Below are 16,996 nucleotides of genomic sequence, written 5' to 3'. Positions count from 1 at the left end.
CTCCCGTTCCTCTCAATCTTTAATTCTCTCCCGGTTCCTCTTGATCTCTCTCTCATTCTCTCCCCGTTTCTCTCGATCTTCCATTCTCTCCCCCCCCCTTCCTCTCGATCTCTCTCTCATTCTCTCCCGTTCCTCTCAATCTTTCCTTCTCTCCCGGTTCCTCTTGATCTCTCTCTCATTCTCTCCCCGTTTCTCTCGATCTTCCATTCTCCCCCCCCTTCCTCTCGATCTCTCTCATTCTCTCCCCATTCCTCTCGATATCTCTCTCATTCTCTTCCCGCTCCTCTCGATCTTTCTCTCATTCTCTCCCCATTCCTCTCGATCTCTGTCTCATTCTCTCCCCGTTCCTCTCGATCTCTCTCTCATTCTCTCCCCGTTCCTCTCGAACTCTCTCATTCTCTCCCCGTTCCTCTCGAGCTCTCTCTCATTCTCTCCCCGTTCCTCTCGAGCTCTCTGTCATTCTCTCCCCATTCCTCTCGAGCTCTCTAACATTCTCTCCCGGTTCCTCTCGAGCTCTTAGTCTCTCCCTGTTCCTCTCGAGCTCTCATTCTCTCCTTGTTACTTTATCCCAGTACTTCTCTTCCTGTTCTTCTTAATCTCTCATTATCCCCCTGTTCCTCTCTCCTTGGTCTTCTCTTTCTGTTCTTCTTGATCTCTCATTCTCTCCCTGTTTCTCTCACTCTGTTCTTCTCTTCCTATTCCTCTCATTCTCTCCCCTTTCATCTTGATCTCTCATTTTCTCCCCATTCTATATGATCTCTCATTCTCTCTCTGTTCCTCTTGATCGCTCGTTGTCTCTCCGTTCTTCTTGATCTCTAATTATCTCTCTCTGTTCCTCTCGATCTCTCATTCTCTTCCCGTTCCTCTCGATTAGAGATGAGCAAATTTTTTTTTTATTTGACTTGGCCGATTCGCCAAATTTCCCCCAAAAATGTTGTTTCGGTCTGAATTTATTTGTGGTGAATCGCTATCAAAAACTGCTATTTCTGCCCTACAGAGAGCCTCAATAGGGGTGTAGAACACTTTGCCTTGCTGTAACACGCATAGGGAGCGTGCTGGGTTAGTGAAATAATACTGTTATTCAGTATGACATGCAGATTAGAGGTGTCGCTATAAGAATCACTGTCGCAGAGCAGCACAATGACAGAGCCTGGAGGTGGCATCAGTATGAGGAGACCATATAGTGGCTGAATGATACAGCGAGGAGGTGGCGGCAGCATGAGGACACCATATAGTGGCTGAATGACCCAGCCTGGAGGTGGCAACAGTCTGACGAGACCATAGGGCATTACAATTGAAAAGATTAAAGATATTTTTTAACATTTAAATTGAAGATTTCAAATAGAGGAACCTAAAAAGTTTTATTTAATGTGCCAGCAGCATGAGGAGACCACATGGTGGCACAGTGATGCAGCCTGGAGGTGGCAGCAGCATGAGGATTCCATAATCTGGAAGAATGGCGGCAGCAAGCCTGGAGTTGGCGGCAGCAAGAGGAGACCATATAGTGGCTGAATGACACAGCCTGGAGGTGGCGGAAGCATGAGGAGACCATATAGTGGCTGAATGGCACAGCCTGGAGTTGGCGGCAGCATGAGGAGACCATATAGTGGCTGAATGGCACAGCCTGGAGTTGGAGGCAGCATGAGGAGACCATATAGTGGCTGAATGACACAGCCTGGAGGTGGCGGAAATATGAGGAGACCATATAGTGGCTGAATGACACAGCCTGGAGCTGGCATCAGCATGAGGAGAACATATGGTGGCAGTATGAGACAGCCTGGAGCTGGCATCAGCCTGAGAAGAACATTTGGTGGCAATATGAGACAGGCAGGAAATGGCATCAGCATGAGGAAAACATATGGTGGCAGAATGACACAGTCTGGAGCTGGCATTAGCATGAAGAGAACATATGGTGGCAGTATGAGACAGCCTGGAGCTGGCATCAGCATGAGGAGAACATGTTGTGGCAGAATGAGACAGCATGGAGGAGGCATCAGCAGAAGCAGGAGTCCTGAAAGTGACCCATGGCAGAGTGGGGCAGTGGGTGGCAATACCAGTACTCGGTGACGAAGGTGGGTGGAAAAAGGAGAACTTGGCATCAGATGTGTGGCATCCAGGGGGTGGCAGGATCAGAATAGTAGCTGAGGCAGGTAGGCAGAAGAAAACGGTCTCTTTCGTAAAAGTGTTCGTGTGCACAAGTAAGTATTGAGGATATGCATTACGTAAAACTTAACTTAATAGGAACAACATGGTACACCATGTAGATGTACGTACGTGGTAAGCACTTATGAGGGGAGTACAATAAGCTCCACTACGCTTAAAACAGTATTTGTCTAGAACACACCAGCAGGTGTGTACTTTTGGCTGGCTTTTCACAATAACTAGGCCCTTAAGACTTTTAACAGGAAATAAATGGTACACCACCTATGTATGCACAGGTTACACTTAACCACTTAAGGACCTGGTTTTTTTTTCGTTTTTGCACTTTTGTTTTTTCCTCCTTACCTTTAAAAAAATCATAATTCTTCAATTTTGCACCTAAAAATCCATATGATGGCTTATTTGCCACCAATTCTACTTTGTAATGACATCAGTCATTTACCCAAAAATCTACGGTGAAACGAAAAAAAATATAATTTTGCGACAAAATTGAAGAAAAAAACGCCATTTTGAAATTTTTTGGAGGGCTTCTGTTTCTATGCAGTAAATTTTTCAGTAAAAATGACACCTTCTCTTTATTCTGTAGGTCCATACGATTAAAATGATACCCTACATATATAGGTTGGATATTGTCGTACTTCTGGAAAAAATCATAACTACATGCAGGAAAATTTATACATTTAAAACTGTCATCTTCTGACCCCTATAACTTTTTAATTTTTCCGCATACGGGGCAGTTTAAGGGCTAATTTTTTGCACCGTTATCTGAAGTTTTTAGTGGTACCATTTTTGTATTGATGGGACTTTTGGATTGCTTTTTATTCCTTTTTAGTTTTTGTACACACCAGTGCTGCAGCACACAGTCGTTGTGTACTACACCCAAAGTTTAAATATTCTCTATAAATCTCTCTCCCTTCCCTGTCAGTGCATCTAGGCTGGATTTGGGCTTGAGGTGAATCACTGCTGTGAAAAAGCTTTTCTGTGCAACACAAACTACTCTCTGTCCCTCTCTCTCTGCAATAGAACGCTGATGTGAGTGGCCGCAAGATGGCTGCTGATTATATAGGGCTGTGACATCACAGGGGTGGCTGGCTGCGGATAGGCTGCATGCTGCATGTGATTCAGGGTCATCCTGATGCCTACCCTTGTTCCCACCTTCCCAGCATTTCTTGCCGCATGTCCTGACATGTGGAGCTGCCATCTTAGATACCCTGGACCGCAATAAATGGAGTTTAATGAAGCGATTTGTGCAATCGAATCGCGGCGATATTCGGATTCGTTGCAGAGCAAATTTTTCCTGAAATTCTTGACGAATTCGGATTCATCAGATTCGATTCACTCATCCCTACTCTCGATCTCTTGTTCTCTCCATGTTCCTCTCGTTCTCTCCCCGTTCCTCTCCCCATTCCTCTCGTTCTCTCCCCGTTCCTCTTGATCTCTCGTTCTCTTCCCGTTCCTCTTATTAACTCCCCGTTCCTATCATTCTCTCCCCCTTCTTCTTGATCTCTCATTATCTCTCTGTTGCTCTCAATCTCTCATTCTCTCTCTCTCTGTACCTCTTAATCTGTCATTCTTCCTCTATTCCTCTCAGTCATTCTCACTGTTCCTCTTAATCTCTCATTCTCTTTCTGTTCCTCTTGATCTCTCATTCTCTCGCTGTACCTCTTGATCTCTCATTCTTTCTCTATTCTTCTTAGTCTATCTCTCTGTTCCACTTAATCTCTCATTGTTTCTCCCTGTTCCTCTCGATCTCTCACTTTCCCACTCTCTTGCCATTCCTTTCATTCTCTCCCCGTTCATGTCAGTCTCCCATTCCCTCTCTGGTCCTCTCTCATTCTCCATCTGTTCCTTTCTCCCCATTCCTCTCAATCTCTAATTCTCTTCCTGTTCCTATCAATCTCTCATTCTTTCTCTGTTCCTCTCAGTCTATTATTCTCACTCTCTCTCTTTTCCTCTCGATCTCTTATTCTTTCTCTGTTCCTATTTATCTCTCATTCTCTCCCTGTTCTTTCTCCCTGTTTTTCTCTCCGTTTCTATTTATCTCTCATTATCTCCCTGTTCCTCTCCAAATCTCCCCTTGTATTTGTCTTCCTGTGCTCAATAGGTAGATGAAAGAATTTGCAATAACTGGCAGGGGTATGAGACGAGTGACTGGATGAGCACAGGGGACCAATGTGACATTTTATTAGCTGGAGAGACAATTATCAAATTTTGTCAAATCCAATGTAGCTAAGATGAGGACTGTCAGGAAGCCCTTTGTCTTCTCTGCTGAGCCATTTAAGGCTGGGTTCACATCACGTTTTTCCCCATACGGGACCTAAAACCGTGGTTGACTACAGTTTTAGGTCCGGTAGAAAACCGCATACGGGGAAAAATGAGCCGACCAGTTCACTCCTGTCAGCTTATTGAAATGAATTACATACCGGACCGCATACAGCAGGATACGGGAGTGCAAGTTGTTAGCTCCCCCCTGCCGTATGCGCTCCCGTATGGGGAAAAAACGTCATGTGAACCCAGCCTAAGACAGACCCGCTACTAGGGAAAAACTGTCGTAAACTACAACCTTCCATATGGGGTTGTCAGACAGCAATTCCCTATTAACCTGCCTGTCCTAGATAACACAACTATGAAAATATACTGATCCAAGAGATCAGAAGGGACATTGAGGCCTGGCCATACTCACAGCACACTTTTTTGTATCTCCTATGGTCACATTAGTCATGGCGATTGTTAGGAACCATAAAAAGTTTTTGTCCCCACTATTATTTTCTCATGCTTAAATGATTCAAATCTCATCACTACTAATAAACATAAATCAGCTGAATGCATAACTAGTCTTACGCCTGTTTCTACCATACCACCGGATAGTCATGATATAACCACCCGCTAAACGGCAAAATATTGCAAAAAGATGAGTCCGAGCATAACAGATAATTAGTCATAAAGCTCCAGCATTATCTAGGTCACTGTGGATGTTCCAGACAAAACAATCAGTCTTCCCGTCAATAAAAGACCCAATACCACGCGCCCTACATCTCTTTATTATGACATCTATGGCGGCCGCATTGATATTTTATTCATTATAATAAGCACTTTTCTCCATGTTCAATTTCTGATTCAGCGCTTTGTTGTTTTTTAATGCAAACCCTACATGTCCTGGTCATAAAAGATGTGATATTCATATTAAAGTGGGTTCATTATACACAGAAGAAACGCCGCGCCCCGCTCCTGACATCACGGCCACGCCCCCTCAATACAAGTCTACGGGAGGGGGCGTGGCGGCAGTCATGCCCCCTCCCATAGACTTGCATTGAGGGTGTGTGGATGTGACGTCACGAGCCTCTGCCCCGCATCGCCAGTCATCCGGCAGGGAGCGAAGTTCACTTCGTGAACCGGATGTCTAGGGCGCCGCAGCCAAGATCGCGGGGGTCCCCAGCGAAGGGACCCCAGTGATCAGACATCTTATCCCCTATACTTTGGATAGGGGATAAGATGTCTAGAGGCGGAGTACCCCTTTAAGGACAAAAGGACTTGGGTGTAAAAGACTGTCCCTCCAAAAGAGGGGTATTTCCCAAATATAAACTACTATTGGTCAGTAGAAAACACTTTTGGGAACTCCACTAACCAGCGTGGAACTAAATGTTCTGAACGCTGTTTTCTCGCTGCAGGGGTCGGCCACGTCCCCTCGTGATGTCACGCCTGCACCCCCTCAATGCAAGTCTATGGGAGGGGGCGTGACAGCCGTCACGCCCCCTCCCATAGACTTGCATTGAGGGTGTGTGGCCGTGATGGCACGAGGGGGCGTGGCCGACCCTCGCAGCGCAAAAGCAGCGTTCAGAACATTTAGTTCCACGCTGGTTAGTGGAGTACCCCTTTAAAGCAGCCTCCTCCAGATTCGGCGCCTAATGTCTTAAAGCGCTGTCCCATTGACTACAGTGAAATCCTGCGTGGATTTGGCCAAAAGAACGAAGATCTTCACTCTTTAGATCCACGGCCAAAATTCAGTGATGAAAGTAACTGAGCAGCAGCCTCCCATTGAAAGCATTGAAAGGGGAGGCTGCTGCAAGCGGAATCCATGTTGAATTAGCTTGTAGAAATTCACTTTTCTTGTGGAACTGCCATAGTGTGAGCGTACCCTAACAAAGATTGTCTCATAGCTCTGGAGGACTAGGTGCAGGTCTTGCACATCATGTGAACTATGCAATGCTGCAGTCCCCCTGTAGGGGCACTGCAGGGAAAATGATCATTTGGTGTTGGGTTTCCCAGCAGATTACGGCTAAAGCTGGTGTGCTACACCATAAACATCATCTAAAAAAAAGAAATCACAATGCAGACAAAACCCCATAAAAGCCAAGTGCTTATGAGCCTTGTGTAAACACTAGATACTAGATAAAATAAAAAAATAAAAAATGACAAAACTAAGGGTTAATGAAAAGCACCCCAGCCCATTCTGGAGTTGCACCGCTGACACGGGATTATAATATGTTGTTGCTGTTGGTTCTGATTCCTGGCGTGCAATAAAAGGCGTCCTGGATGCTGTTAACAGCTGCCCGATGCACACACAGTCTGCTGCACAACACTGCGCTCTGGGAAATTGAATGGCATTAGTGTATTAATATTTGAAAGCCTCCCAGATGTAGAATGATGCATTAGAAAAGAAAGTAACACTGCGACTGTGGATCCTGGATGGAGGATGTAGTCTGATCCTGTTCGCAACGCCAACTATGACCAACGCAGTACAGGTCGAGTGGAGTTTATAGTCGCGCAGGATGCACCATAGGTAAAAGTTGGCTGTACTTGCGGCAAGGATGGTGGAAATCGGGATGCTCATCCTTAGGGGATAGTACAGTGTTTCCCAATCAGGGTGCCTCCAGCTGTTGCAAAACTACAACTCCAAGCATGGCCATTTAATATGGAAATCCATATAGATAGAAACATCCCTGTTTTGGGGTATTATATATTTTTTTAACGATCCTGTCACTTCATCCTTCGCCAGGACGACCATGTTAGATGGCAGTATTACGGTATTTTGCAAGCGACCTTAAAGGGGTACTCCGCCCCTAGACATCTTATCCCCTATCCAATGTCTGATCGCCGGGGGTCCCGCCTCTGGGGACCCTAGCAATCTCTCCTGTAGCACCCCGCTGTCATCAGCTGCACGGAGCAAAGATCGCTCCGTGTCTGATGACTCACGTGTCTGATGACTGGCTACAGGGGCAGGAGTATTGTGATGTCACAGCTCTGCCCCCTTGTGACATCACGCCCCGTCCCCTCAATGTAAGCCTATGGGAGGGGGCGTGATGGCCGAAACACCGCCTCCCATAGGCTTGCATTGAGGGGATAGGGGATAAGATGTCGAGGGGAGGCGTACCCTTTTAAAGAAGATCTCCGGTGAAAATGAACTTATCCCCTATCCACAGCATAGTAGTGTTTGGACCCCCCCCCCCCCCCCCCCCCACTGCGATCAGCTATTTATCCCCTATCCTGTGGATCTCCTGGACGGGATCCGGCGCTCAGTGAGGAGCACGTGCTGCAGCCGGCACTCGCTCATTCATTTCTATGGGAGCACCAAAAGGCCCGAGTTCAGCTCTTGGGCATCATCGGCGCTCTCGTAAGAATGAATGTAGCGCGTGCCGTCTACCGGTAGATGACACCCGCTCCTCACTGAGAGCGCCAGGGTCCCGTCCTGAAAATCGAGGGGGGGGGGGGGGGTCAAACCCCGTGCGATCAGCTACTGATTGCCTATATTGTGGATAGGGGATAAGTAAATTTTTGTCGGAGGTCTCCTATAAATTTTCGTAAACAAATAAAATAAAAATACTGCACGTTTAACATTCATGGAGTCCAATGCTGTGTTTCAACATGACTGATCCTTTGTTTCCTCTAAGGATAAGCGTTGGCAGATAGTTCTGGCAGCTGCTTATCACCGACTCTAGTGTGGTGTTTCCCAACCGGGGTGGCCCCAGCTGTTGCAAAACTACAACTCCCAGCATGCCCAGACAGCCTTCGGCTGTCTGGGCATGCTGGGAGTTGTAGTTTTGCAACAGCTGGAGGCACCCCGGTTGGGGATCACCGCTCTATTGTGTATGCTTATGGTCAGGAAAGGTAGCATTGACTGACCGCTATCCTATGTGTGTGTCCATCCTGAGCATTACCGCCATGTACAACTGAACAACTCGCGGTAATCTCCTCTAATCCGCAACACTGAATGGTAAACTCGGTGCGAGCGATAATCCAGGGAACAACTTGGTTAATAGGTCGACAAGAGATTTAGCCGAGACCCAATCAGCAGAGAAAAAGTATAAGTCTAAAACTTGTGCGAGACGAATGTAATTCCCCCCGCAGTCGGCTCCCCGGCTCTTCGCTCCCCGCTCTGTAATCTGCACAGAAGAATTACAGAAAATACCGAAATACATAAAACTTCAGGACACAGAAATAGAAGCGTCTCCAATTAGCGGGTTTTATAGGATCTTCGCTCCCACAACAAGCGCCGGGCCGGGTCTTATTTTTTATCTCATTAGATTTATTTTATTTTTTTAATTTTTTTTAGGCAACACTTGTGCGTTTTCCTGAAACTCCCAGAGGCAAAGCAGCTCCTGTCAGCAAAAGGCCGCAGCAATTATGATCTAAATAAAGACCACTATAACTGCAGTAACTCTGAGACATATAGCTGCCGGCGACATGAGGAAACCATCACTTACCTCCATTCAAAAAGTTAGTAAAAGGGATTCTCCGGAAAATTGTAATGTATGTTATAATCTCTTAAAGAGTCCCTGTCATGATTTTGTTAAATGTTATAATCCTCCCAGTTCACTGCCCCCCATCATGATAAACCACCCCCTGCCTTTATTTTTATTATTTTTTATTTTTCTACCTTGATATTGCTCTGTATTTTCTGCTCAGTCTCAGTCAGATTCACAGACTGGGAAGGGGCGTTCCCCAGTAGGCGTGACATCATCTGAAGCCATACAGGGGAGAACTTCCTCCCTCACTCTGCTACACACAGCCCAGAGCAGTTTAGTGAGAGATGAGCTATGACTGGCTAAGGCTGCACACTGACCTTATCCCCCTACACTGTCCCTCATGTTATCCCAGATCCTCCCACGACCTCTGCCTGTGGTCTCCCCTTGTCCGCATTTCACACAACCGTCTCTGAGACTTCTCTCGTGCTTCCCCTATACACAAGAACTCTCTACCTCGACACATCCGGCTCTGACCCACTGTTAAGACCTTCAAGGGAAAGACTTATCTCTATAGAACAGCCTAGAACCTACAATTATTAGAAGTAGAGCAGGAAAAAACCCTCAGGTATGGCGCTGCAGACTCTTGTAGACAGATGAGGCGGATGCCAAAGGTAATCCGCCTCATCTGTCTACAAGAGTCTGCAGCGCCATACCTGAGGGTTTTTTCCTGCTCTACTTCTAATATTGACTCCCAGGACGACTTGTTTCCTCCTGCAACCCATCGGCATAGCAGCGACTCGTACTACAGTACCCAGATTATATCGTGGGTGATATGCTTTTTTGCATAGATCTCAAGGTGAGCGGCCATCTATAAGCCCCGTGGGGTTCCCCCCCCCCACCCACCACCCGATCTATTGAGGGTAAATACACGAGGCGCCGTCCGTCGGTCCTTTCTTTTCTTTTCTCTACAGATTCTAGAACCTACAATAACCCCCCTACCACTGTATTGCCCAATGAATGGCTGCTTCCTCTCTCACTGTCTCCCCCCCTTATAGATTGCCGCTCCTCGTGGGCAGGGTCCTCTCTCCCTCTCTATCAGTCTGTCATTTAATATGTATTTTATAAACCACAAAAGACTGATAGCATGCACTAACTGCTGGAACTGCGTCCATGGGTCCGAGAGACTGGGGTCAGGGGCGGCATTCCAAGAAGAGCCAAAGCGCTCAGAGGCAACACCGGCCATTTCACACGACTATGTGGGCTTCTTCTGGCCTCCGAAGGACCCCAGACTCTTGGACCCGTAGACGCAGTTCCAGCGGTGAGTGCATGCTATTGTTCTTTTGTGGTTTATGTTATTTGATCCTACATCTGGATTGCGTTCACCCCGCAGGTGTCAGCAATACATTGCCGGATCCCTGGCCATGGTAGCCTACTTGTACCCTGACTGCACTACCGGAGTGATAGTTATTGATAGGTGTAGTATTTCCTTCTATATCTACTAATTTGTATTTTAATTGTCATATATAAAACACTCTGGGACCAAGGGTGCTATAAAAAACAATATCGGTGAGTCCTACAAAAGACTTCATCTATCACTTAATATTTAAATAACAACAAAAAAATAAAATAGCGTAAGGATCCCCTAAAACACATAGAACTCTTAGTGAAGTAAAGATCTGAGAATTCGTCTTACCTGGATATTGTCGAAGGACGTCTTATTGGTGATATCATAGAGCAGGAGCAGAGCTGTGGAGACAAACAGAGAGATAGCGTTTCATGGAAGTGTGGAATCTGGGCTGCTAATCTGATTGAGCTCTCGGCTGCTTTGTCTCTTTGTGAATTAGCAATAGTTTCCAGTCCTGTCTGAAATACAAGACGCCACTAAATTTAGAACTTCAAAATCAAAAACTGCATTAAAGTTGCACCTTACTGACCTCTCAAGCTGCACTGTGTGGACTGAGCCACTAGGCCCTACCATTACCATCCTGCACAAACTGCGACAAGAACGGCGTGACTCCTGCACTGAACAGATCCAATTCCTAGGTGACCTTGTGCCTGGCTCAGGTCCAAAAGTCTCCAACTTATTATCCAGAGTCATTAAAAAGGACAGTGAGGTTTAGTTGTCTGCTAGGGTAGAGTTCTGGAAAAGATCTAGGGAAAGATTAGGAACAGTAAGCTCAGGCCAAGCCTTGTATCTCTTCTTGTTTGTCATCCTCTGCTTCATTCCTGATCACCATCACCATCATTTGTTCGTTGCATCATCCATCATACAAGATGCCACTAAATTTGGAACTTCAAAATCAAAAACTGCATTACAGTTGCACCTTACTGACCTCTCCTTCAAGCTGCACTGTGTGGACCGCGCCGTCAGGCTGTACCATTGCCATCCTGACAAACCTGCGACAAGAACGGCATGTATCTGCACTGAACAGAACCAATTCCTAGGTGACCTGGTGCCTGGCACAGGTCCAAAAGTCTCCAACTTATTACAAAAACTACAGGTGACCTTGTTTCAGATGGTGGGACTTTGTAAGTCCTGGTCCGACCACAAATCTAGTCACCCAACCTGAAAGCCAAATTGATCCCTATGAGGTTGGAAGTTTGGGTCATTAGATCCCCGGTTGGGTTGGACTTGTGGCTGTATTATGCTAATCTGAAGCTAGCCCTAGAGATACACAAAGGTTGCAGTGCAGTCATTTTATCGTGACTTGCGTGCAACTAAATGTCATTGTGTACACTAGTCTTATAGACATTAGTGTTTTGATAATTTTCTGTTATGTATCTTTAAAGGGGTATTCAGCCCATAGACATCTTACCCCTAAAGCCATGCCCCTTTGTGACATCACGCCGCACCCCCTCCCATAGACATGAATGGAGGAGGCATGTCGTGATGTCATGAGGGGGCGTGGCATGACTTCTCCAGTCCCGGAAACCAGCGAATCCGAGACTGGAGTAGCACTCGGCCGAGAGCCGGATGTTGCACGGAGATCGCGGGGGGCTCCCAGCCGCGGGACCCCTGAGATCAGACATCTTATCCCCTATTCAAAGGAAAATTATCAAAAAATTTTTTTATATGAAGTCTATGGGCAGAATACCCCTTTAATAAATCCACTGTCACTAGACACACTCAGTCCGGTCCGATAAAAGATGGCCTTTCAGCACCCTCATGCACGACCTCTGCAGTAATAATGCAGTGACCATAGGATTCTGTGTGGACGTTCTTCACCTCCATACGTCTTTGATTTGAAATTATTTATTTTCATTTCTATTGGATTGTATATGATTTGCTAGAATAGACAAATCTTCCTGCTTTTCTGTTTCTATCTACTAGTTGTTTTGGGTCTCATAGCGGTTCCATTGCTCTGGATCAACTAATTCTGAATGCCAGCTCTGGATTGTTTAGAGTGGAGTTCCTATCAGTTAGTGTCATTTGAAAAATCAATGACTTGTGCAGTTCTGTGCGGATTATAGCAATTTCAAGTGTCATCTAATACCCTGTTCTGGTCTTGTTCCTAGTTCTTCAGTTTGCTCTCGGTTCTTCTTTGTAGTTGCTTTTCTTTTACTCAATTTAACTTGTTGCACGTTTCTGTATTTTATTTTTCTGCTCTGCCTTACTATTTCTCTGGGTCTTACAGCCTGCTTTTTGTGTCTGCTAGGAAGAGGTAGTACAGGGTCATTAACAGGGACAGTGAGGTTTAGTTGTCTGCTAGGTTAGAGTTATGGAAAAGATCTAGGGAAAGATTAGGGACAGTAAGCTCAGGCCAACCCTTGTATCTGTTCTTGTTTGTCATCTTCTGCTTCATTCCTGGTCACCATCATTTGTTCGTTCCATCATCCATTCCATCATCTCATCATGTCAGTATTGAAATGTGATTTCTATGTTGTGCCTGTCTGTATAGTATTCAGCTGTACTGTAAAGCTTGGTAATATATGAGTATGGTGTGTCCACGGTTAGGACTCAGGAAAGGTAACTGCTATAGGTGAAGCCCATATACACCATCTAGTGACCAACCGATGTTGTTACATTAAAGGGAACTTGTCACTATTTAATTTTTCTAATAAATAAAATTATTCTATCAAGATAAAGCATTTCATTTATGTATTTTGTTTTAGGACAATGTAGTTTTAATGTTATTTATAAATAAAGTGTGTAGTGGGGGCTGCCGTTACTGTAGCCCCTGTGTGGTGTGTCACTTCACAACACCTACCCAGTTGCTTTATGGCAGGCCCAGGGAATAAGAAAATTAAGACTGAGAGTGTCTCATAGAAAAGCATGGGCTGCTTACTGCTCATGTGCATATCACAGACTAGGTGAAATGAAAGGGGAAGCCAGCACCATTTTCTTGAAGTCCCTGAGGAGCAGTGACCTATCAAGAGACATCTAGTCTGTTCTTTACCACTCTTCAGACACCAACAAAATGGTGACAGTGGAATTGAAAATACTACAAAACCCCCTCCCCCTCTCCTTTTGTACATAGACAGAGGAGAAAGGTAGATGGGCAAGGCCTAATTTGCAGCAGCCAGACAAGTTGCTTGCTTTCACCAGATTCCTCATGTTAGCTCCCTCAGCTGGTCAACAGTGGGAGATATGACAAGTTATTATTTAATTTTTCAAATTTTGTGAAAAAGTATTTTTTTATATATATTTCCAAAAATATTTTAAAAAAATGTGAAAAAATTATTTAACCTAAAATCACATTTGGTGACACATTCCCTATAATGCACTGTGCATAAGGCTCTATATATGATGTACTCTCTAAACTCCCACTGAAATACACATCATACACTACTTCCTTCTCAATGAACTGAGTGCATGGTGCAATGTGAATGAATCCCTGCCAATAACCTTGCTCTGGATCGATCAGTCAGGTTAAATGGACCGAGATGCTCAATGGCTGGAAGGTGTGCATGAGCCTAATGAGTCCTGTCATCCAGACTATATTTAAGAAATGCATTGAATTACAATTTCCTTCATTCATCCCAATGATTTCCAATGTTGACCTGCATGTGCTCATCAGTAATATATTTGTGATGGACCGGCACGTAGACATATTTAGAAGGATCAATAGTAATTACTGGGATTAAATGCTTGACTGCCCCCTGATGGTATGTTATGTCAGAAGTATAAAAATAGATGTGTACCTAACAGCCCTTGTTTCTATACACTGTGCTCTGCACCAATCCAAACCCAACATGGTTGTAAGCCAGAGAGGTTCTAGGCCAAGTTCTGAAGCTGTTGCAAAATTACAACTACAACTGCCATGATGAGATATCAAGGCATAATAGAAGTTGTTTTTATTCGCCCCCCCCCCCCCTTTGTTTTGTTTTTTTACTTAAAAGGGTACTCCGCCCCTAGACATCTTATCCCCTATCCAGGGCATAAGATGTCAGATCGCCGGGGTCCCGCCGATGCTAATAAATTAGCACCCCTTCTTCAGTGGTGTGTATACCTGAAGAAGGGGTGCTAATTAATTATACCCCGAAACGCATTTGGTGACATTTTTTGGGTGATATTTTATTGACTGGATCCCACTGAACTCAGTTCACACTGAGTATTTTGCATTAATGTGTTTTCCTCAATACATTATGAGGCTGTATATTTAACACCACTAGAAAGAGGAAAGTAAGCCGGACTTCTATCCAGGACACATACAAGTCTACAAGTTTGCGGACACACTCTACAGAACTTAAGGACTTTCTTATCCACAAACCGGAGTGAGCGGACACAATATCAAAGAGTCAGCTGACCTGCCATCAGCTGACTGCTGACGTCAGACGCCACCGAGGAACACGCTGATCGGCCGAACATCGCCATCACGGGAGCTCGCTGAAAAGACGCGGCTGCACACCGCCGCCCCAGCTAGATCGGGTGAAGTCAGCTAGACCGGAGGAGTGGTGAGTGGCACGAACATGCCGACAGCTTCATCGCAGCTATAACGCTGCATTCTGCCATCACATAGAGTGTGTACCATACGGGACATTGATACAATATTGTACATCATCATTGACACTGTGTATAAATAATGCAAAAATCACAGTGGATACATCCGGCACCCCTTAATTTTGGATACAAAAACTATTTATAAACACAGCACAAAAAGTACATGAACGTGGCCACGATTGTACATAGAACTATATATTAAGATCGCGATCTTGCCCTCAATACACGGTTGCTATAGAATATTTCATATAAGTGGAATCTACATTTTTGAATTATCGGAACATTGCTTTTTATTGCTTTGTTGTATTTTCATTACAGGTGTTTACACTGTAGGTTTTCTTTTCTTTTCTTTTTTAGGTTGTTTCTTCATTTCAGGTTGTTTCTTTATTCTAGGTTGTTTCTTCATTGCAGGTGATATAACTGATCCATATACGTAGATAGATAATTCTTTATTGTCCATTGTTTATCATGCATTGACTCGGTATATACCTCACTATATATTACAGCACTATATGTTGAATAATGGTTATAGACTAGCCAGTGGTCATATGTATTGATTCTGTACTTTTTGAATTCTGTGGCATCCGTCCTTAAAGGGGACCTCTCATCAAATAAACTTTTGATATATTTTAGATGAATGAATGTTGAATAACTTTCCAATAGCATGTTAATGAAAAATATGCTTCTTTCTATTGTATTTTTCCCGATCAGTCCTGTCAGCAAGCATTTCTGACTCATGCTGGAGTCCTAAACACTCAGAGCTGCCAGCCTGCTTTGTTCACAGCCAAACAGGCTGTGAACAAAGCAGGCTGGCAGCTCTGAGTGTTCTCCTTTGCGAACAAAGCAGACTGGCAGCTTGTAGTGTTTAGGACTCCAGCATGAGTCTGAAATGCTTGCTGCCAGGACTGGTAGGGAGACCCCTAGTGGTCATTTCTTCAAAGTGGAAAATTAAATAGAAAGAAGCATATTTTTTAATAACATGCAATTGTAAAGTTATTCTGCATACATTAATCTATAATATATCAAGTTTTTTTGATGAGAGGTACCCTTTAATCTTTAACCCCTTAAGGACACATGACGTACTGGAACGTCATGTGTCCACTCCCGATCTATAACGCGGGGCCACGGCGTGGCCCCGCGTCATAGCGGGTCGGGCCCGGCCTCTAACAACGGCCGGGACCCGTGGCTAATAGCGCGCGGCATTGATCGCTGTGCCGCGCGCTATTAACCCTTTAGACGCGGCGTTCAAAGTTGAACGCCGCGTCTAAAGTGAAACCGAAAGCATCCCGGCTAGCTCAGTGGGCTGTTCGGGATAGCCGCGGTGAAATCGCGGCATCCCGAACAGCTGACAGGACAGCGGGAGGGCCCCTACCTGCCTCCTCGCTGTCCGATCGCCGAATGACTGCTCAGTGCCTGAGATCCAGGCATGAGCAGTCATCCGGCAGAATCGTTGATCACTGGTTTCTTATGAGAAACCAGTGATCAACATAGAAGATCAGTGTGTGCAGTGTTATAGGTCCCTATGGGACCTATAACACTGCAAAAAAAAAGTGAAAAAAAAAAGTGAATAAAGATCATTTAACTCCTCCCCTATTAAAAGTTTGAATCACCCCCCTTTTCCAATAAAAAAAAAAACACAGTGTAAATAAAAATAAAAATAAACATATGTGGTATCACCGCGTGCGGAAATGTCCGAATTATAAAAATATATCATTAATTAAACCGCTCGGTCAATGGCGTGCGCGCAAAAAAATTCCAAAGTCCAAAATAGTGCATTTTTGGTCACTTTTTATATCATTTAAAAATGAATAAAAAGTGATCAATAAGTCCTATCAATGCAAAAATGGTACCGTTAAAAACTTCAGATCACGGCGCAAAAAATGAGCCCTCATACCGCCCCATACACGGAAAAATAAAAAAGTTATAGGGGTCAGAAGATGACAATTTTAAACGTATTAATTTTCCTGCATGTAGTTATGATTTTTTCCAGAAGTCCGACAAAATCAAACCTATATAAGTAGGGTATCATTTTAATCGTATGGACCTACAGAATACATATCAGGTGTCATTTTTACCAAAAAATGTACTACGTAGAAACGGAAGCCCCCAAAAGTTACAAAACAGCGGTTTTTTTTTCAATTTTGTCGCACAATGATTTTTTTTCCCGCTTCACCATAGATTTTTGGGCAAAATGACTGACGTCATTACAAAG

At 44.6% G+C, this 16,996-nt stretch overlaps 1 protein-coding gene across 2 annotated transcripts in view; it reads right to left on the bottom strand.

The window, feature by feature from the left end:
- The window catches only part of RAB26 (RAB26, member RAS oncogene family), a 303,737-nt gene that overhangs the window by 51,722 nt on the left and 235,019 nt on the right, over positions 1 to 16,996 (bottom strand). For both annotated transcript variants that reach the window (XM_056537152.1, XM_056537153.1), the window contains exon 5: positions 10,537 to 10,589. In XM_056537152.1, coding sequence (XP_056393127.1) covers positions 10,537 to 10,589 — 53 coding nt within the window. The remainder of the gene's footprint in view (positions 1 to 10,536; positions 10,590 to 16,996) is intronic.

Source organism: Hyla sarda, chromosome 8, assembly GCF_029499605.1.
Source record: "Hyla sarda isolate aHylSar1 chromosome 8, aHylSar1.hap1, whole genome shotgun sequence".
Classification (NCBI taxonomy): domain Eukaryota; kingdom Metazoa; phylum Chordata; class Amphibia; order Anura; family Hylidae; genus Hyla; species Hyla sarda.
The sequence above is the reverse complement of the archived record's forward strand: the minus strand, read 5'-3'. Positions and strand labels throughout refer to the sequence as shown.